Genomic DNA, 22245 nt, shown 5'->3' with positions numbered 1-22245 from the left:
TGCTCCGGACCGACGAAATTCCATGAAAAGTCGTGCCCTGTGCGTAGCAGGGTCGAATTAAAGCGCGGGCTTCGAGGACCACCGCCAGAAACGAAATTCTAATGGAAAAACGTATCAAAATACTCTACAAGCCACTTTCTGGCGATGTTCATCTCAACACTTTACCGACTGGTAGTGGATGGACGTATAATTAAATTTAATATCTTTTATTTTCATTGCATTAGTATAATACAATATCTATCAGCTCAGAAGCTTGCGAAATTTTAATTTCGGCCTGGTTTGAGGCCAAACCAACGATCGCTTCTATTTTATCTAGGGGTGGTTGAGCCTCCCGCGATTTCCCAGTTATTTCATCGGAGAACGTTGTGCAAACGAACCGCCGACATGTTCCGTGTTTGTTTTTCATTTTCCACCGAAAAATCGCTAATTATCGAACCGGGAAATGCAAAGCGTGTGAGAACGTATGCAACCTTTCACAGTTTACTTACACAGCCTGTCAGACCTCCTCCCCTCCAATATTTCTGTTTTTCCTCGGCGAAAGGCTGACTTTTTTCACGACGACGTCGAGCATATTAGTCGAAAAAAAAGACACAGAAGGAGAACCGCCGAGGCTCGTTAAGCGACGGCCAGCGCAGTTTCCTCGGTTTCCGTGAAATGTATTTTTCGCTGGCCACGCAATAACCATAATCAAGGGTTTCTAGCCGGTAAAACTGTTTCCCTTCTATTCAGAACAGTTGCTCACTTTCCCTTCGCTCCCTTTTTTTTTCCCGTGCTCCGAGTTACGGGAAACTTTAGAGCGCCGCTGCAACTTTCTTGAACGATCAAAAATAAGGGATACGCATTTTCTTAGGTAATTCAAGCTTGAGGAGTGAAATTACCCTTTAAACTTTCATCCTTTAATTTTACCTTGGAAATTACGAAGGGTTGCAGTTTTTTCAACGGAATCTTTGTAGTATTTGAGTCGTTCGCTGCACAAATCGATTAACTCCACTTTTGATAAACTTCAGACGCCTCAAGTTTTTGTTTTACGGAGTATTTGTACCCCCTTTAATCGTGAGGCTGTATCGAGTTCGAATGGGTCCAAAAAGATGCTAACGACTGTTCCGTTGTATTTATGCACCGCTGATAGTGGTAAAGCACGAGAAAGGAACTTTAATGGCTGGGGAATGCACGGTCCATAAGGACGGGTCACCACGCAACAATGCAACGAGAAGAAAAAAAAGGGATCGATGACCCCCGCGCGAGTTCGTGCAAGAGTGTGACGAACCTCGAAGAAGAAGGATCCAACTCGCGCCACGCATTTGCAACAGAAAAGAGAATTGCCACGGGGCTGTTTATCTCGAAGCCATCTCGAGATTCTTATTCGACTGTCGATACACCATAAACGCATTTTCCTCGAGATCACTCTTTCTCTCTCTCTATCTCAAAGCAATCGCGAGAAGTTTCCATGGTTCACGCTGCATGTTCGATCGTGAATCGATTTTCCAGAAAATCGCTAAAGATGGACACAATTCTTGTCTAGATATAAATTTGTAATAGGTAGAGATGCATTGTTCTGCTCTCTCATTCTTTAAGAAAACCTATCTTCAAGATTTTCTGGAAAATAAATGTAAGATTTAAATTGCTTTTAAGACCTACTTGTCCTACGTACATTATTCAAAACTTGTATGTGCAATGCAATTAGTAACCAGAAAAATAATTCTCTCTTGGCAACTCTGACCGTTTCTACTTGGAATTGATTTTAGGGCTGATTTTCGAAAAGAATGGGCCATCTCTGGTTCGCGCGCGGTACGTGCTCTGCCTTTATTTACGCTCGAACGCGCAGCGTATTGTCATTGCTACACTTTCTCTCCGGGACCGATCCGCTTTGTGTCCTAAGAAAGCACCTCGAAAAGAATGCCCGTTCCATATTCCGGTGGTGTAAGTCATAGCCTCAGCTCGGAACAATGACAAATAAATTTTCAAAGGAAGTTACGGCTAACGCCTTTCTTGGAAACCGTCGCGAAAGAGAGAGCTCCAAGTACTCAGAGTACTGGCTACTCCCCTGTCACCGAGTATTATTCCCACCGATTTCGTTAATTTTTGTAATATCATAATTATAAGTGTACATTATTAGTAAAATTTCAGGCTACTAGGTTGACCTTTAAGACACTGATTATCACATGCTAACCTTTTACTATGCTATTTTACACTTTTACTGTGAGCAGCATCAACGAAGAATAGATTCAAAATTGACACGTGACATTTAGTTACATGTATTTTATAAACGTATTAACATTGTGCTATTTTAGATAATAGATACTTCATTTCATGTTTGGGAAACAGTACACGCTACTTCGCACCAGACAGGCACTGTTCGGGTTAGTTACGTTATAAAAATGCAAATAACAGATTAATTTGCCCCTGTGAAAAGGTGAACGTATGATAATAGGCGTTCTAAAGGTCAGGCTCCGATTTTCAATACTAATTTGCGTTCAAATTAGCACCGACGAAATATAAGATAAAATCTGTTAAGTGACACGATTTTCGTCATTTTACTTTGAATAACATAGCCTGTGGGCGTTGTTAGTCCGTTTTATGCTCCAAAAAGGAAAATACCTTCGACGTGCCGTTCGTGCTCCAAAAATCGTCCCCGCTCCAAAACCTAATCTCATCGATTTTCACCCACGCCACATATTCCAAAGGATGCATCCGATTTTTCAAAAATTGCTCCCGGTGTCGTGAGCCCTCGGGAGCCCCCTAATACTCCAAAAGCAAAGGCTCGTGCCTGGCGTTTACTCGCAAAGCGTCTCGAGCCGCTTCGAAAGTGAAACGGTCCACCGAGAAACGGTACCTTTCCCGTCTCGCTCCTGCTAGCCGCGACGGCCATTTATAAATTACAACCGAGCGAGCGAGCAGCCACGCTTGTAGAAGCGAAGGGACAACGAGACGAAAAGAAGAAAAACAGCGAGCCACGGCGATTCCGAGGCGACTCGACGAAACCGGACCGAGCCGCAGAGCCGAGAGAGGAAAAAGACGCCGCGAGGAACGGGCAGTTGCATCAGCGACGAGTCCGCGAGGCTGGCTATCATAAATGGACGATAGAAACGAAAGGGAGAAACTAGTCTTCCTTCTGACCGACAATTTGCGCGATGGTATTCGAACAGGTATTCGGGGACGCACCGAGGTCGTTGCAATTTCACGGAAACCAAGCATACAAAGAAGACGCAACGGAGCCTGACTTTCGAGGAACGTTTCCATGATGCCCTTTTGCCTGACGAGGGACCCCACGGTCCCTTGGAGGCCGGCTTATTGTCGGAGGAAAGCCGACTCCGAGCAAGGTGCATTCAAGCGCCTTGCACAGGTGCAAGGAAAGCGTTTGTTCAAGTGGCCAAGGGAATTTGCTTAGGCTCGTGTCTAACTATCGCCTCTTTCATTTTCGAACGGTACTCCTCCAGCAGACCGAGAGATTACGTTGGGTATCGCGCTCGACAAATTTTGAGGGAGTAACTGGTTGTTCTATGGTTGCACCGTAATTATTTGCCGCGTTTAGATTAGATAAGAACAGGACGCTTATTCAGAAAAACATTTGAGGAAATTGTACAACCGCCACCTGTCGGTTCTCTCGGTTAAATAACGCTCGTGGATTCGGAGCTCCGTATCTTTAAATACCAATGCAGAACAGTGTTTCCGACATGTTTCCCACGGTATTGTAAAAATATTAATAAGAAATGTTCATTCTAACAAACAAAGAGGTAACAAATAATAACTGTATTATTCGAGATTTTTATCTTGATCGAGGCCACTGCCCACGCAGTCTGCGTGTACTCGCCTAGCCAAGGCAATTACATCCGACTTTTATTCTTTTCATCGCACATTCCTACGCGCTCGGTACAGTGACTCATCGCTGATAGATTACGCATCGATACTATCTTTTTCATTTACGTTATCGCGTCTCGCATTTTGACATCGTCGCCGACGCCGAGGTGATGAACTCCCCCTCGGTACGTGCATCTGCGACCACTTGCGAGCATCACAGGTGCAGTCTGAAAGCGTTATTCACCGGTGGGACGCGCAGTCACGCGAACGAAAACCCGCCTGGACGTGACCAAACGACGGTTGGAACGCCGCGAAAACGAAAACGAAATCGGCGACGGGCCCAGGCGTCGCCACCGTGCGCCAAACCGTTTGAATTTCACCGGAAACCGGCAGATGAACCCGTACCCCACGCGAGAGCACAATTTCGGTGGTTTGGTACCATAGAAAACGAAGATTCTTAAAGTCACTTGCAACACGAGTAATAATTTTCAAGAGGAAGAAATAAATTTCGGAACATATGTGGTACTTAAAAGATAGCACTTGTACATTGTTACCATTTCATAGATAACATCGCAACTGTTAAAGCATAGAGTATGATTGGAGTAAACTAATACTAAATGTACTTTATTTTATTAGGCTTACTTTGCGAAACACTGGACTAGCTTCGTAGTAGGTAAAGAAACTCGGAAACCGCTCCGATACGATCTACGTCACTTTCAAGCGTTGATCTTTCCCGCGATCGGAATGGAGGAGGTCATCGATTTAGCGAACGCGTTATCGAGTCGAATTCGCCGACATTTCGGTGGAATTCCACGGACGCTGCGCGTTGGTTAACCACCTGCTGAGCGATCGCGTGCTACTCTGAAATACCGCGGCGACTCTGATCTCGACGAAAGCGCAAGAACTCCGTGGGAACGTGCACGTGTTTCGCGTATATTTTATTAACTGGCACTCACCTAACAGTGGCAACAACAATACAAGGACTGCAACGGTAGCAGCAGCCGGATGCTCCTGGGCTGCCATCGTGACAGGGATCCTCTTCTTGCACTGGACGCGGCGACGATCTCGTCGAATCGTTTCTTTATGTTTTTCCACAAAATCTCTGCTCACTAACACCACACACGTTCGCGGTAGTCTCTCGATTGGAGACGATGTTAACCGATCGAATAAAAACGTTACAAATGCATCGGGTCTATTATCATTAAACGACTCTCGCCGCTCACGTCGTATCGTCACGCTTGCCGATTTCAGACTGTGGCGGGGAGCAGCTCGTACGCGCTCGGCTCGGCCTTCGGCTCGGTTCGGACGCGCTCGGTCGTCACCGGTGCACCATTCGGCACGCAGGTACGAACGAGGTTGCGAGTGGGAAAGTCGCGATCTCGCGGAGTACCGCGAGATCAACCGATTCTTCCTCGCGAGTCGTTCTAGTCTCTTTTTTATCTCTATTTTACGCGCATCCTTGCATTTTTATACGCTTCCACGAAAACGCGACATCCTCGGGCGTTGGTTTTCCTTTTGCTGCTGAATATTCAGGAGAGAATGCTTCGTACTTTTTCTGGGATCACGAAATTCTTCCCGAATTTAGAGGATATCGAGCCTGGATCATGGTAAATCCCTTGACGCACACGTTACGTGTGTATTGGCGTATGTACTCGATAGCTTCGAGGAAATTTAAAGTCGAGTTGCCCACGGGATGACGCTACTCTTATTATTTTTATCAAGGAATTTGCATCTACGATACCTCGACCATTGGAGATAATTACTGTTTTTCTAAATGAAAAACTGTCTACGAAAGAAGAATTCAGGAAAAGCTGACTCTTCGCAGTGTTCTGTAAAAGTCCTCGTAATGCTTGGATTACAAATCATTTTTTTCAATGTTCACCATCCAATCTGTAATTAAATTTTGTGACGAGGAAAACCTCAGAAGTGCATGTAACGCGATAAAAAGATGGGATCGTCGTTTACAGACTTCGTTAATCCTAGAAGAATATTCTTGTACACAACACTTTATTATTTCCTCGACGACGTACATTTTCCCACGAAAATCCTCAAATATGTGTCCGGTAGTCTGTTAATTCTTCAGCGCACCCTTTGCGCGTAGGCACTCGTTCCCAACGACCAATGTTCGCGCTCATCGAGAGCGTGTTAACATTTAATCAAAGCCGTGTCACGTATCATCAGGCAAACAGAGAAGCACGTGATATGGGATTTACACTTCCAACGAAATCGGGCACAGAAGCTGGAAGACGCGACGCCGCGACGCTCTCTTCGATGGCAATTAACGGTCTTATCGCGTCGTAACCAAAGAATTAGTAATTTAAACGATCTCCTCGCATACACCAGCGGGAGAAAACGGCTCATGGTTTCCCGTACTTTATCACGTACGAACTACAAGCGGTGGTTTTCCCCTTAAGGACCGCGGCCGCGTTTTATGGCACTCGACATCGGAGCGGTTCACTTTCAGCGGTGCGACGACGATTCTCGAGGATCGCGAAGATTAATGGGGCAGGTATACGTTTCAAAGCCGTGCAAATATCGCTGTCACGATAGTTCCAGTGTAATGAAACGCGCGATAATGCCTTGTGTACATCGCTATTCGCATGACGAAGCAGCGCGCTGTGCGCTGACGGAATCCGATACCTGCAAACGCCAGCCACGCCGCGAGATTTTCCAACGCGTCGCGAAAAACCGACTGACGGAATCTCGTTGGTAAATCATTCCAGTCTTCTGGAACGTAGTTTCTCGAAATTTCGATCAATGTTTTGTAGAATTCCAAATTAAAAGATGCAGTATATTGAGGAACAGAAAATATCGAATGCTTTCCTTAAAATTCCTCCTTCCCTGCAAGGAATAACGGAGGGTAGTTTAACAACGAAGCACGTGGAATGCATTTTCCTCGAAAGTTTCTCGTTTCATACGAACAGTATCCGTAACAGAATTCTGGCTCGATTTCGACGGAGCTCCTCGGTCAAGGAAGAAAATGCTGGATTAAACATTTTAATTCGGTAAGCAGTCGTTCTCGAGAACGCAGAACAGCGCGTCAGTTGACTCTCATAAATTTACTTATCCCATCACAACCATCCGCCCCCTCCATCGTCTTCATTCATTTCTGTTTATTCTTCTTGCTGGCTGTTCGCGTCGCTTTTTTCATCCATCGAGGAAGATTTAAGTGTTTAATAACGGCCGCCCTCGTCGAGGGTGGATACAAGCATCTCGAGGATCATTCAGCATCGCGTCTTTGGACCGTCTTTTTATTTGCTTCGTTCTCCACCTCTGTCTTGCCTCGTCTCTCCTGGCCACCCTTCGCTTTTACTCGGCGTCTTCTTCAATCGACGAACTTCTCAGAGAGAACGTTTATTAATCGCGGCTGTCGGTGCAACGCGCGACGATGGGAAATGAAACGGAACGAAACCGAACGGAATGAAATTGGAAGAGGGGCCCCGGAGAAAAAAAGATAAAATCATGGGAATATTCGTTCCGATGAGCCCTACCGACAGCCACGAGAGGGAAAACCACCGTGATCGTACTCTCTTCAAAGTGCTAAAACAACACGTTCTTGCTTTTCTTTTGTTCAATTCCAATGTACATTCGACGTGACAAAACATAGATATTCGATTCAGGAATTATTATATTCTTACATCTTCTCCTGTATCGTTTTTAATTTTTATATTATTTTTATTCTATAGGTAACCACAGGAAACACACGTGATATACCAATTGTGTACAAATAATTGTGCTTTCCAGTCAAATAATTATTGATCTGTGAATATTGGGGATTTATACATATAAATAAGAGAAGCAAGCTCTAAATTGGTCCAGAATATTTCTGCATACGCAAAACAGAAATATTGATATTGTTATATTCGTCGAATGAAATATGTGCTGCACACATTTTACACGTATTTTCCATATTATCACGCGCCGTGAACATAGGTAACGTGCAGGTTCATTAATTATAAAGCTCCAACATCCTTTCGCGATGAACAACTGCGTATTTAAAAATTCCGATTCTTGGAAAAATTCAACATTCCTTTGCAAGAAAGGGACGCGTAATTATTACGCGCGTGAAATGCCTACCTGGAAACGTTGAGACCGTTTGGTGGTTTTCGTATGCGAGTCAAAGCAGAATAAAAAACGGAAACTTCGCTTCCTATTTCATAATTCAAATAGCAATAAAAATGTTCCTTTCCTTCCAATGTGGGTCAAACACGCGGTTTGTCGTAAATTCTTCACTGTCGCCTATATAAATCTTGAATTTTATTCGTGTTCGTTTTTAGAAAAAGAGACGAGAGCTCTCCATACATTTAGCCCCTAGTCCCTTAAGAAAAATGTGCACGTAAGAATAAGAATGGACGGTGCATCTCTATAATCATTTACGTACGTTTTCGTGTACTTGAATTTGTGTTTTCGTTCTCGTTGGGTAGCTCAGAAAGACATCGAATATAAAAGGAAATGTTTCAAAAAGTGCTTCACGTGCTCTTTTCGCATGATCGAGGTACATACGATGGAGAAGAGGCACTTTCGGCCTGGAATCGAGGTTTCCACGGTTCGTAACACCAGAAGCCTCTGATATCGCGACGAAGAACGTCAGACACTTGGACGAACCGGGATCCACTTTCAGTGTTTGCGGAGTCCCGAGGCGGGAAAAGCATTGAATCGCGCTGGGAGGTTCTTTTGAGCCCGTTTCAGGACCGGTGAATACTCGAAAGCGGAGATTAACGTCGCGGTGCTCCTCGTGCGGTTACTTCGTTCGACGAAACGCGCCTCGGCGGACTTTAATTAAGAGAACGGGAACGTTGTTTGCGCGGCTCTGCGTATCTGTTTGTCATTCGTGACGAACGAAGCCCATCAGGGTCGATGCAACGAAAACAAATACAGCTCGACTTCTATCCTTTAACCAGAGGGAAACTCGCAAGAAAATTTCCCGGTGCTGTGTAATTCGTTCGGGTGTAAACAGGCCAATGACAAACGACAAACATGCACCGTGTCCCTTTTCGCTTCTTTTCCCGCGGTGACAGAGGGGGTTGGCGGGGTACACGACACGTTTTCCAGCATCGACGAAAGACGCCGAGGGGCGAGGACGTAAACCACCAAAGGGTCGCTGGGTTTATTTGAAGAACCAACTTCTCGTGGGAAGGGCCTCGCGGCTGCGGAGGTGTGTTTTTCTAAACAAATGAAACCCACTCGAAATCGCTCACGTTTCGACGGTGAATTTTTACGCTTTGCGAGGACCATCGTCGAGGTTCTACCCACTCGAGGACAGATATCTCTTTCATAGTTTTCGAGTTTATTTGCAAATAGGTCCTTTTCGTGATCGTTACTATTACAAAATAAAATAAGTAATAGCTTGTGGCTACAATAACTTCTTTGTCGATTTTTTATAATTAATCCCGTATCTCTTCGTTGTAAAAATTTTACATCCTCCGTTCGTTTTTCCACATTTTTATCTGGACAAGATATTTGCTCATCCCTGCTGGAGAGTGCAACGGTACGCGAAAATTTTAGGTCAGCAGGCGTCGCATAAACAACCTGTCTCGTCCAGAGAACGGCACAATCAACAACGCAGCGATTCTATATTCAAAAGTACGTCGAATACACGAACTGAAATTTTCGGAAAGAGGCCTCGTCTTCAGAAACATTTCAATTTTTTATTTTACTGCGTCAATACTTCAAGCTTCAAGCTTCATCCGCCAACGTTACGTTTAATGATACCAGAAAAATGGCGAATCGCGACTGAAATTTAATCTCCGCAAATAAAATCTCCTGATTTCTACTGCTCAGTCTAAACCAAGTCATGAATGCTTCAGGCGTTCCGTCTAGACATCAATTGCTCGAATTTAATCCGTTTCGGATAGAACGGAAGCCACGACGTCGTAAAATTTCGTGGCGGGTTTCCGGAAACGCATAAAATCACCGTATAGAAATCGTATATCCAGGGCGGACGCGAAACGCCGGACGAAAGTTATCCAATATTCGCGCGCGAACGAATGGAAACAGCGACGAGTGAAACGCCAAACGGAGCGGGGATGGAGGATGGGGGGGAAACAGATGGTCGAGAGCACGAGATAAATCATTTCCGAGATCAATCTTGAAAGGGCCGACTGGTAAGAAATTCGATGAAAAACTCCCCGCGTATCGAGAAGAGCAACTCTTGTTTTCGGGGCTTACCGCGAAACTCTTGAGTGAAATTCCACGAATCCCCCGTTGCTCCCGCTCGGATCTTGAGCCGAGTAACTCGGGGGAGCTTTAATTAAAGACCGATAGAAAACTCGAGCGTCGTCTCGAAGTCTGCTTTTCGCTGGTTACAAGTTAATTCGCGTAATTGAAAAAATTCGTGCTCGGCGTGCTCGACGTGTTGTACGTCGACGATCAAAAGCAGCTGCAAACGTTTGCAGGTTGCGCAATATACGCTGCGTAAACGATTCTAATTCATCGATTTTGGTCTCGATACAAAATTGGCAAGACGTATTAAATATTCAATTCGATACGCTTGTAGTCAGCAGAAACAGTATTTCGGGGAATAATGGAACCAGCGAGAGTTTCGATTTTATTTTGTGTAATACCTTGGTTTGATTACAAGACACATTTAATATTCATTTTAATTTCGATGTCTCTCAAGATGATATTTTATTACAAACTCTACCTGGCATTGATTATGGAATTGGTCCAAATGAAACCCAACATTTGTCGCTACTTTCCTTCTACATTACCATAATATAAATCTATGTCAAGCAAACGACTTTCATGAATGCTTCGTACAGTGCTTCGTACAGTGACAACCTCACTGTTCCCACGTCCTCGATCCAGTTTATTTTCCACCGTGACGCCATTTACGAATTTTCCTCTCCGTCCACCACGGTCACACGAATTTTTGAGGGGTATCGTAATTAGCTCCCCGCCAACGGTTCAAATTTCAAAGCGCAGTCACTCCTGAGTGATCCAAGCGAGAACGAAGGAGATGCGGAATAAAACGAGAATATTTGGATATTGAATTAAGAGAACAAGCAGAGGAGAAATTTAATTACGACGCGATAGGAAATTGCGAAAGAAGGTGGCGAAGCGTTTTACATCTAACGAAGCAGTTGGCGGAATTAAAAAATCCCGGGGCCGACGCGGTGCCGTATTGTTCGTTCCGCGTAGAGCAACGTAGGAGAGAAAGAATTACTCCGCGCGAGAAATAAAACTGACAGACGCAGCACAAGGGTCGAAGGAAACGGCAAAAAACGATCTAACTCTATGAAGCGAGGAACTACTGTACAAATGTAACACGTTAGCCGCCACATGGACCGTCGACGAGTTCATGGTGCTCTTTTCTCTCTCGTGCTCCCGACGAATCGTCATTTTGACAAGCGGAAAATGTGACCTGCTGACGCGAGAACCAATTATAATACAGCGTTCGCAGCTGAGGCTTTAACGAATCGCATGCTCTTTCGTTCAAAACTTTAATTCGTTTAATATCGACGAGGCACGCATAGTGGGACATTTATGAAAGATTATAGAAAATATAAAAGTTCATTCAGGGGTTAATTAGAGGATCACTCGTTGTATAACTTGATTTTTTGGCAAGATATAAACTCCAACATCCTATGCATAAGTCAAGTAATGGTTGATACGCGTTTCTATTTTTATAGTTATTTAGAATCCCGATTTCTTAATTATTTCGTACGGTTTATATTTAATTTGCCCCTCTATCGGTTTCCCGAGTCTCAAATGTTTATTTATTTACGCCCACTGCTACGCTTCGGTCGGTGATATGTAGTTCAAGCTACTACTTTAACTGTTCAACTATTTAACTGCTCGAGCGCCACGGCAAGAGAGAAACGTCTACCGATACGTGCAACCTGCTTCTGACAATCGACTGAAATTCAACAGACCTCTGCACGAAAATTTTAAAACGTACAAATGGTACCGTTATATTGTACACAAAGTTTGAATTAAATATTGGTCGTTCCAGGAAGCTGGGCAATAGACTATTGTATAATTGTTCATTAATTACTGTTACACATTTACTCGCTGTTTGGCCAAGCATATCCTGTCATAAAACCGTCACCGTCGCGTCAATATTTGAATATCCATTAATACGCTGCTCGTAGTTTTCCCAGATATTATTTACGAGCCGCTTCCTGGCCAAAGGACCTCGAGGAGCGCACTCATTTCCTAAGATAAGATATAAAATAGAAAACAACTACAAAATGAGCGCTGAATTATGTGCACATTGTGCATGTCCACCCGCCGCAGAGATTCAACGTCGACGATAGCAAATCAGTATCCTGCCACGCGCTGCGAGAGGAGACTCGTTGTTTCGTTTGGGTCGCAATCTGCGTCGCGACTGGTGGATTCGCTATCGCAAAGCAACGGGCTAAGCCATTATGCGTCAGGATCCTATTCATGGGACTCGCGGCGAAATTTGTTTCTAACGGTGGCAAAATTTGTTTGACTAGCACGTGATTTTTTAGTCGCGAAGATTGGACACTATGATTTTTGTTAAAGTTGAATGCATCTAGAAAAGTGAAAGATTCGCGAAAAATTGTTTAACCCTTCCAGTACCGAGAAGCGGTAACTCAATAACTACAGAAAATACCTGAATGAACATAGTCATCGATTAAAAAAAGAAAATAGTTCATTACCTAACGGATCGCGAATTGTTCATCCAGAACAGTCCTCTCGATAACCTGGTCTGCCGAAAGCTCCGATATATCACTCGCCGCGCTTCTTCAAAGGGTTCAGGCCAGCCCCAGCCCACCTGAAAGGAAACGAACGGTCATTTTCGTCCCGTTGGAAAAACGAGGAATGAGACGGTAAGAAATGGTGGGACAGTGGTGGCGTAGCGGCGGAAAGGTCGCATCGAGTTAGAAAATGAATGATGAACCCGATGCCCCGTTCTCCGTTGCGTCCTCGTCTGGCCTCGACGGTGTCCCTGGACGCGTATTGGAGCAGGTCTGCTGGCGCCTGGCGGGCAGGCAGCCAGGCGGGCGCCTCCGTTTAAAAGGGTTTCGCGTTGTCGGGAACAAGGACGGGGCGTCCGTCGTCGTCGGTGAACCGAGAGAAAAGGGACGATCGAACACGGGAGGGAAAGCTGGAAAAGAGAGGACGGGATAGGAGACGGAGCGACGCGAATCGAGACGCAGGCGCGACGACGGGAGGAGGTATCCTCGCGAGGAAAAACCACGGCGCTCCGTGTCTCGCGAAATTCCTGTCACCGCAGGGACCACTTCATTTGGATAATGGATGAGAAATGAATTTAAAAAAAAAAAAAAAATACATTGCAGTGTTCATACGATTGACACGTTGTTGGAGGTGTGACAAATTCAATGGTTGCTTGGAGGAATAAAATGATACTCAAGACTTTGATTAAAAATCTTTCGATTATTCGTGTGCATTACAATTTAATGATATAGAGAGCTTTTCTTTTCTCTCGATTTTGTGAAATATCATGAAATTATTAAGTAAGAGAACCTAATTTCGTCCCCAAAAAGCTGAAAATCGATCGACAACCAGGTCAGACTCTCCCTTCATTTCTTGTGCTCGTCAAATATTTTTCTTTTCGACCATGATTTATTTCGTTCCCTCAAGAACCATTTACAGGATAGCGAAGCAAACGGTTTAAAAGTGAAACTTTGCTCTGATTAATTATTTAACCCAGTATCGCGAAATTGTCTCGTATTACCCTCTGTTGTCTCGACTGTCATCGATCCGATGGGAGAATGTACAGGAGGGTAGGTTAGGTTGATTACTGAGCGCGGAGCGAAGTAATAGCGATTGTTTACGGTGCAAAGGTGAATTACAAAGGGAGGGGGATGTCGAGAAGGCGGGCCCGAAAAAGAGAGCAGAGAAAAGGAAAGCGGGAGAGCGGAAAGAAGTTAAGAGAGTAATTAGGAAGAAGTGCGATTGTGAACGAGCCAACGACTTTAGAGAATGAAAGCCCAATTCCTGTTTATTCGAGAAGCGTGTTTACGACGTTTCGTGGAATTGTTTGTCGTCCACAGCCAGCGCTCGGATAATATAATAGAAACGATACTAAATGCTAATGGGTGTAAAATATAGTCCCGTTTGAACGAACTTCTGAATTCTTGAAACTGTAGGCACACAGTTACGCGTTTAATTATTACACTGAGCGTACAGGGATGAACAAACGGCTTCTCTGTTTTATTGGAATAAAATATCGACCCACACATCTGTTAGGTTTATTAATTTTGCTCGAGGTGCTTCCATTCAAATTCTCCGTTGGTTCGATACTATTTAATTTTATATCGAAAATATATACAGAAAATGATATTTATTTGGTACTGCGCGTATTTAATGTAATTAATTGCAAGATAATATTCGTGCGCATTTCATTTTACCTTTGTCCACGTTTGTAGACATCGACCACGTTAAACTCTCTGTACACGAAGGAATAGCAATCTTTTGATTTCTTGCACTTGTGGATATTATCCTTTAGCTTTTCCCAGTATCACCTCCATTGAGTTTGCTTTCTTAGCCTTCTCCTTCTCGCCCCCTCTGTCTTTGCCTTTTCCTTCCTGTTTAACTTGCCCTGCAAATATTTTCCTTTCTCCATTTTCAACTTCCCTTTTCCTCTCCAGTTTTTAGATAGAGAAACCTCTTTTGAACGGGCTGGGAATAATATGGAGAATTCGATAATTTTGGAGCCTTCTTCGATATGGAAAACTATAGACACGATTGAACCCCGAAAGCGTCCGCTGCCGTTACATGGTCACCCTCAAGCCCTTCCACCTTAACGTAAATCCTCCTCGACGTATCACCGTTCAAAAGAAAAACCACTGTCGTCCCGTCGTATGAATATTTTAAACCTGTCCGAAGTGAACGTCGGAACGGAGTCGATCTCCGAACGACGCAAAGGCATCGCTCGTGAAAAAAGCGTCGAAACGCGGGTGTCGCAGCTTTGTCACAGTCGCGAGAGATCAGGAATCCCTTTGAATCCGGGAAAATTCTTTCCGAAAACTGCACGCTTTCTCAGGTGCTACTATTCGACGTCACTCTCGATTGCTCTTCTGCTCACGCTCCTCCATCTTGCCAACGATCGCAGTCCCCGTTCCACCTTTCATCTCGAGCGTCCTCTGTCATCTACTCCCTGTGCAATATCCCGTCTCGTTCTTCGTTCGTGGCATTCCGTCCCATCGTCGGTTCCATTTTTAACACGCGATCCACTGGTTCCGTTCGCCCCGATCCGCGCAAAAATTTCATCGAAACATCGCCTCATCGCCGCACAGGCGGATGCGGACCTGTTCCCGTGGGCGATCGATGAACGAACGTGAGTGGAATACGATGATGCTTGAAAAAGCAAACCGTCTTCATTGGTGCCTGGCTGGGCATACCGAAATAATACGCGAACGAATCGATAGGTTTGCTGGCTGAAAGTCAGACGGACGGGAAGGCCAGTTTGGAAGACGCGGGCCTGACAGCGATGGGACTGTTCTTGCGACGCACAGGGGCCAATGTTCAATTTGCTAGCGTGTCAGAGGATGACAGGTATTCGATTATTTCGTGACGAGAAAAATAGGAGGATATTCCTGAATGATATCGATATCGATAATTATTTTGTTATATTCCTTTATAAGAAGTAGACATTTCTTTTTTCATTAACTGAGAATTTACAACTCCGATTAATTCTCACCCTCGTGCTCACAATTTCATTGAGTTACATGGGTAGAAGACATTTTTGCGATGGACCCCCATATCCATCGTGAGTTTTCAGCAGTCGAATCGAGAGACCGAATCACAGACCAGGTCTGAGGAGCAGAAGAAGAAGAAGGCGTAGGCGAGGTCCCGCCGGCGGAGTTACATTTATTTGGTCTCCCTGGGCAGGAAGGTGATATTTTTCCAAGGGGAAAAGTTTCAAACGCAGACAGTAACTGCTTTTTACCGTAAAAGGGCTCTATTGTCTGCGGCATAGCCCGCCTTTCCCCTCTTCTGGCCAGCCCCGTTCCGTTTTCTTTCCTCCCCGTTCGCCGTGGCGTCCACGACGGCATAAACACTCCGCGACGGCCGGAAGTCAGAAGTTTGGCTTGAACCAGCGCGAAGGACCGAAAGGGGTTAGAGGAGATTTATTTCTCGTCCGTTTCGTACGCCGATAAGCCGCGAGGGGACCCATGTAAACTTGAGACGTCGCTCGTAACTTACTAATTGACGAATCGCCCGGCACGCTCGCGCTGTACTACAGCCGTAAAGCACGAGAACTTACGTGCTGGCGCTCTATCCCTCGCCGTGGGACGTTTTAAGGAATCGGGGGAAGCCAACGAACCCATGCCTGGAGAGTCGAGTTGACGATTTTTCCGAGGACGGCCGTAGGTAACACCTGTCGGATCTGGCGGAAATAGAAAGTGCTGGGGGAAGGTCGTCTGAATCCTTTCGTCGATAGGGCGTAACGTGACCTTCCCTTGTGGTAAAACTCGGAAGAAGACCGTGTAGAAATTTCAAGATTCCGCTTCACTCTTGATGAAGTCAACACGTAGAATGGAAAACAACCATTTCAACGTTACGTGGCATGCGGCTTTCTCTCGGAACGAAATTGATACAGTACAAGTAAAACTAAACCTTTCGAGGGGAACGAGGACGGAGAATAAAGCAATAGTTGTTTACCTACTTCAAACTGTTTACCCTCGACGTGGAGGTATTGAACAGGTTGCGTTATCAGTCTCGCTAAGAGATAAGATAATTCATCGAGCAGTGTACATTGCAGCGCCAGAATTAAAGAGGCATTTAATCTACCTTGACAACCTTCCCCGCGTAAAATGTTCGCGATCCATTTAACTCGCGAGTGCTTTTAGCGAGCCTCGACAGGAAAATATTCACCTTAACATTTTTAGACCAGGACGTAAACTAAAAAGAGTTTCGTTTACCCCGCGTCATTTACCCTCGACGCTGAAACATTGAACATCGGTTCCACTGGTCATCCGACGAAAAGACAAAGCCAAAGATACCGTCGCCCCATAACACCTAACACAGCGATGGGTTCTTCCGAGCCAAGTAGCCCGTCGACAACCTGAGCCGACTTTAACGGTGCACCGACCCTCTCCACGGGCTGCCTCGAGCACACACGGCTCGGAACATATGCGCACGACGCGGCCAGGATAAATCCAGCAGATGGAATCGGCGCGGAAGGTTACACATTCGCAGGAGCATCGTGCCGATCATAATCGGATTACACGGCCCATTGAAGTCAGAAGTGCGATCTTTTAAAAGGGGCCAACGTAATGCGCTTGTTAAACGCCGCCCCGAAGAGAAGGAAAATCGATATTTTCCGCGATGCGCCCGCTTGGACAGGACACGATCCACGTTGCCAACAACCCCTCCGGCTCCTGGGTTGTTGCCTGTGACTATACCGCGTCGACCAGGCGGTAGATAATCTGGCAGGAACCTCGTTACCCTCGTATCGCGGAATTACCGTGGTCCTCGAATTTCCACCACGAGGATCCCGTGGTTGATGCCTCCAACCCCCGCTCGTGGACCCGAAACACCCTTCCGCTGCGATCCAACACTCCTCGACAATGCGATAGGACACCCCTGAAATTTTCCCGCTTCTCGATAATGCTTAGGAAGCTTGCGCGTTTAGATGTGCGAACATACATAGTGACGAAGGATCGTTTTAATACAAAATTCATTTTGAGAAACAGAACAATTCCAAGAGTATCCTGTTACTTTGTTGCAGAGCGCGTCACGTAGCGACTCTCAGGTTCTTTCGCGACGAGACCAAGGGGTGGTTTTTCCTTTGCACGTCGTGAAACAAAGGGCTTGGGAAGTGTTCGATCGATAGGTATTCGATTAACCCTTCAGGCACGACGCCTGATTTTTAGGTAGATTGTTCTCAAAGGGTGATGCTTTCCTTTTCGTCAATTTTTCAGCCCGTCACGAAGCTACCCCCTCGCCAGATCCAAGTAATTCGTGATTTACAACACAATTTACATGGAACACGGGAAAGAATCCGAGACAGGAGGCGAGGAACCCTCTGTCGCGGGCCGCGCTCCACGGTCGACCTCTTACGCGAATTAAAGTCCATTTAATCGAAGGACGCGAAAGAGGACGGAGTCACGGTAAACGCAGTCGATTTTAATACAGGAATGGGGAGCCAATACACTCCGAGAGCAATAATTACATTACAACCGAGCGAGAAACCGGTGCGCGAGGCTCATAATTCAAGAACCCATTGCCCATCTATTTAGACGTCCACGGCCGACGGGGTGGCCCTTTATTTAAGTGCACCCCCTGCGTTCCTCCATCCGCGACCGATCGACAGATATCGAGCGGACAGGGGACCTCGAACGCTCGATGAACTCGTTTCATCCTTCTTCTTCGTCTTGTCAGGACGAATTGCCTGATTCAATCGCGAGACATCTCCTAATCAAGCTCGAGGGTGGACGATATTACTTCGCTTTTATTTTACTTAAAACGAAATAGGCCATTCGCTCTTTATTGCGTTGTTCAGAAACTTGCCAATTTTTCTTAAAAATTCAAAAACACATTTGAATATTGATATACAGTCAATCCCATAAATATTCGAACCTATTACGTCTATTGAAGACATTTGGTTAAATTGATTGATAGGTTTGATGTTCCCAAATCAATTTTTGATTATAAATATACACACGGGTTTCTGCACATGCGGTGAGATACAAAGTCGCGAACTCATTCAAGATGAAACAAATCCGAACGAGTATCGCAGACGTTCTTCTGTATCGACGTATTTACCTCCGAAAATTCGATTTCCAGGACATCGTTCGTGAAGTTTTCTGGCGAAACTGGTGCACCAGACACAAGAGGTGAATCCTTCCGCGGTGTGTCGCCGGATGTCACCGATATCGATTCACCCTGTAAAGCTTTAAAGCCGATTCGTCGGGGCGAAGACGCGAATCCGGCACAATTTCGCGACGTTAACCCAGATCGTCATCCTTGGATCTGGTCCAGCTGGTGGGTACACGGTTGCCAGGAGACCCAGGACGGTATTCGCCATGGAAAATAGCCGACAAGCTTTTTGTCGCCTCCCACGCAACGAGATCCCTGCCGATATGCTCCTCGAAGGGGATCTGGAACGATTTTCTCATCCCCCTCCCGGAACGCACAACATTGCGCACAATTTCTTCAGACATTATTTCACGTAAAATCGGTATCACACAATCCCATTAGATTATCGTATCGTTCCTAAGGTAAAACAAGCATCAAGTGCTTCGAATATTAGGCGCATACACGATATTTTGTTACTTTGCTCTATTACTGTTGTAAAATAATCCAAGTTCCAAGGCTAGGATCGATTCTATAGTTGGAATTAACGGTTGAACGGTGTTTCTTGATTAGATTTCGATGATACTCGATCCCGTGTCCTGCCATCGCCCTACGGAACGAGGGAAGAATTCGCCCCATCTAGATGTGCAGCGGGAAGTCTCCCAAGTCGATTCTTCCTTTGGCCAGACAACAGCTTTCGTAACCTGAATCACGGGTCAATCTCTTGGCCTGTCGTAGCACGTTCACCCCTATACCGAATCCCCTCCCAGGAACACTCGCAAATGCAGTATTCGTGTCTCAGTTTGCAGCCGATACGCTCACGAAACTTCGTATCCGCAACGATTTTAAATTGCAAATGAAAGTCGAGTTTCTTACAACCGTTCGCCGATTTTGAACCCAGGGTGGGACGTGCATTTGTTATAATAGAGTCTAGGATACGACTCTACGTTTCGAGACGAAATTGTTGCTGCCGGTGAAAAATAGGGCTCTGTGCACAGTAATCTTAATTGTAAATTGCATCGGCGAGAGCGAGGCTAAACGCCTGCGAATATAGCTCCGAGTCCAGAGTGAACTGATCTAACTTTTAAATTGAACTTAATCCTCGCTTATGGGAGAAAATACACTTGATACGGTAAATCTCGTCGAGTTGCAGCGATTTCTGCCTGTTCTATCGCAGAAAGATTCTCTTCGTTTCCTGGAATTACTGGTTCGGTCGAACCAGTACTGTTGGAATGAGCCTTAACGTTGTTAGCAGGAGGGAATAAATGGTATTGAATTTCGCCTCCTTGACCTTTCAGTTGTTGGCTCCTGATCCCGATTGCACTGCAACACGAGAGCTTCGCCAATTCTAGGGATAATTACATCTTTCCACGTACTCGGTTCAATATATTATTTTTGCTACGCAATCGTAAAACAAAGAAAGGTACAAAAAAAAAAAATAAAACTCTGAGTCTTCAAGACGCGTACCAAGGGATCCTTCTGCATTTAAACTAAATACAACCCCACCTCTATTCTTATCTTGTTCAAAAGTTCTCTTTCAGTCGAAGACTCTTGATAGCAAAAGCATTAACAGATTAATACTCGATTCAGGCTCCAGGAATTCTTTCAAAGGCAGATCGTCAAGTTGCACCGGCACGTCGCGTAAACAAGATATCTGTGCTCATTTTACGCGAGATAAGAGTCGAAACTACTCGCGAGATGACGCGACTGTTGATTCTTCGCTAAGAGTCGTTACGTTCGATGGTCGAGAGACAATTCCGTGATCCAAACAAACACCCGCCGGTGACGCGAAACAGCGATAACGTTGATGCCTTTATTTAATTCGTTGTCAGACTGTCGCGTGATGGCGATGTAACAGCGTTGTATATCAACGGTGGAAACTGCAACCGATGAATTATGGATCAATTCCGCGAGCGTAGCGTGCCGTTTCATCTGTTCGCGCTGTTATCGCGTCTAATTAGGACGTTCAGACGAGCAATGCCGGTTCTCGAACGTTCCTTGCCGTTATCATTACGGTCTTAATGAAACTATCGTTTCGCCAATTACGGCTGCAAATCGTTTCAGGCCCGCGACCTGTTAATTTCAACGCCTTGTCCGGTGTCGACGAAACAGGCGTTGCTGTAATTAACGTTGCGACAGAGGAAGCATTGAATTTCTTTATCTGTTTCGACAAAATGCTTCTTGGAACAGTGATCGCTACACTGTTCAATTTCTCACGTTGTTATCCAAATTAATATCGATGCAGTATAGAAAGATCACGGTATGAACTTTTGCAAGGGAATCCGTTTTTATATAGGGGAATAAAAGAGTGTCCTTTACGTAAATATCGGCGCTGTTATTTTGAGGCTCATTTGAAGTACGTGTTATCTCGAATAAATTTTAGTTATTTTCTTGCGAGAAATAAAATCCTGAAATATTGTTTCGAATAATCGTGTCTTATTTTCCTTTCAAATAAAATGCGCCTAGCATCGAAGTCCGTATCATCCAGATTGATAATCGCATTTAAAACTGCTGCGTCCACGGAGGATTTAGGGGTCCTCTACCTTTGAAGCGCGTATGAACAGGTCCTTTCAAGATTTTTATTGGGAAAACGGTAAAGCCGGTCAGCTTGAAACTGTACACATGTACTTCTCGTACTTCAACCCTCTATTGCGTACTATCCCCGATCGTGAGGTCAAGAAAAGGAATCCCTGGGGGCGATGACATATACATATATGAATTGATACTAAAGAGCCAATCTTCATTCTCAATAAAACATAACCAAGATTATGGTCGCTCTTGAATGTTTGAAACAAAAAATCAAATGGTTAAAAATTAAATTCCTAAGTAGTTGAACTAATTTACTTTCTGAATGGTGAAGTCATAAACTAGAAGCATAGTCATTGTTCTGCAATCCTGCTTCGCACAAAAAAATAAAATTACAACGATCTGCCACCTTAAGAAATTCTCAAGCATCCCACGATTTCCTCTGCCTACAGATACCGCTAAAAGTCGCCTAATCGTATCGCGTGAACTGATTGCGTTAGCGAAATGTCGCGTGAACGAGGCCACGAGTGCCAGAAGGCGTGCGCCACCCTCGTTTTTGCGTTGGGTCATCGTGCACCCCTCGGCGTATTTATTATATTCACCCGACATCGATGCGTTTTAATCGACGTGACGCAATGATTCGCGATACTGGACGCTATGGTACCGCATTGTTTGGTCTGCGGGGTTAAGGGGCTCTACCGCGGGGGTGAGGAAATTTCACGAAGAGGAATTACGCCGATTTCGGGCCGCGGAAGGGTAAATTTGACGGACGCAACGGCGATATTGATTTCAGAGGACCCTGCTTATTAGCAACCGCGTTATCGGCGCATACCATTCCCGAACGAAATTGCTTAATCAATCTGGTACAACGTATCCCATCGTGTAACGCGTGCATTCTCTAGGGTAACATTTTCTTTCGTGGTCTTGTTCGTATTGTTTCGATCGAAACAAGTAGGTACGGTAAAACTATATTAATCTGGATTAATTTGGGGGAGGAGGTCCGAATTAAGCCATAATTTTCCCAAATTAGTAGCGTGAAATGAAAGATTCAGTGGGTACACTGAAACCTGTCTAAGACGCCTACCCTAATAATTGTTCTTCTAAACTCAACCGAGATTGAGAGATCTGCGCAAAGTGGAGTCGATCAGCCAGCCTCCCGAGAGTCTCAATTGCCTTCCTGCTATC

At 45.1% G+C, this 22245-nt stretch overlaps 2 protein-coding genes across 2 annotated transcripts in view; both read right to left on the bottom strand.

Annotated features, from left to right (window-relative positions):
* LOC128895317 (fasciclin-2) overlaps positions 1-5077 on the bottom strand; it is a 107075-nt gene extending 101998 nt beyond the window's left edge. The window contains exon 1 of the mRNA XM_054157814.1: positions 4755-5077. Coding sequence (XP_054013789.1) covers positions 4755-4821 — 67 coding nt within the window. The 5' untranslated portion in view covers positions 4822-5077. The remainder of the gene's footprint in view (positions 1-4754) is intronic.
* LOC128895799 (uncharacterized) overlaps positions 1-22245 on the bottom strand; it is a 193110-nt gene that overhangs the window by 156519 nt on the left and 14346 nt on the right. The gene's annotated exons all lie outside the window — the stretch shown is intronic.

Source organism: Hylaeus anthracinus, unplaced genomic scaffold (assembly GCF_026225885.1).
Source record: "Hylaeus anthracinus isolate JK02 unplaced genomic scaffold, UHH_iyHylAnth1.0_haploid 5, whole genome shotgun sequence".
Classification (NCBI taxonomy): domain Eukaryota; kingdom Metazoa; phylum Arthropoda; class Insecta; order Hymenoptera; family Colletidae; genus Hylaeus; species Hylaeus anthracinus.
The sequence above is the reverse complement of the archived record's forward strand: the minus strand, read 5'-3'. Positions and strand labels throughout refer to the sequence as shown.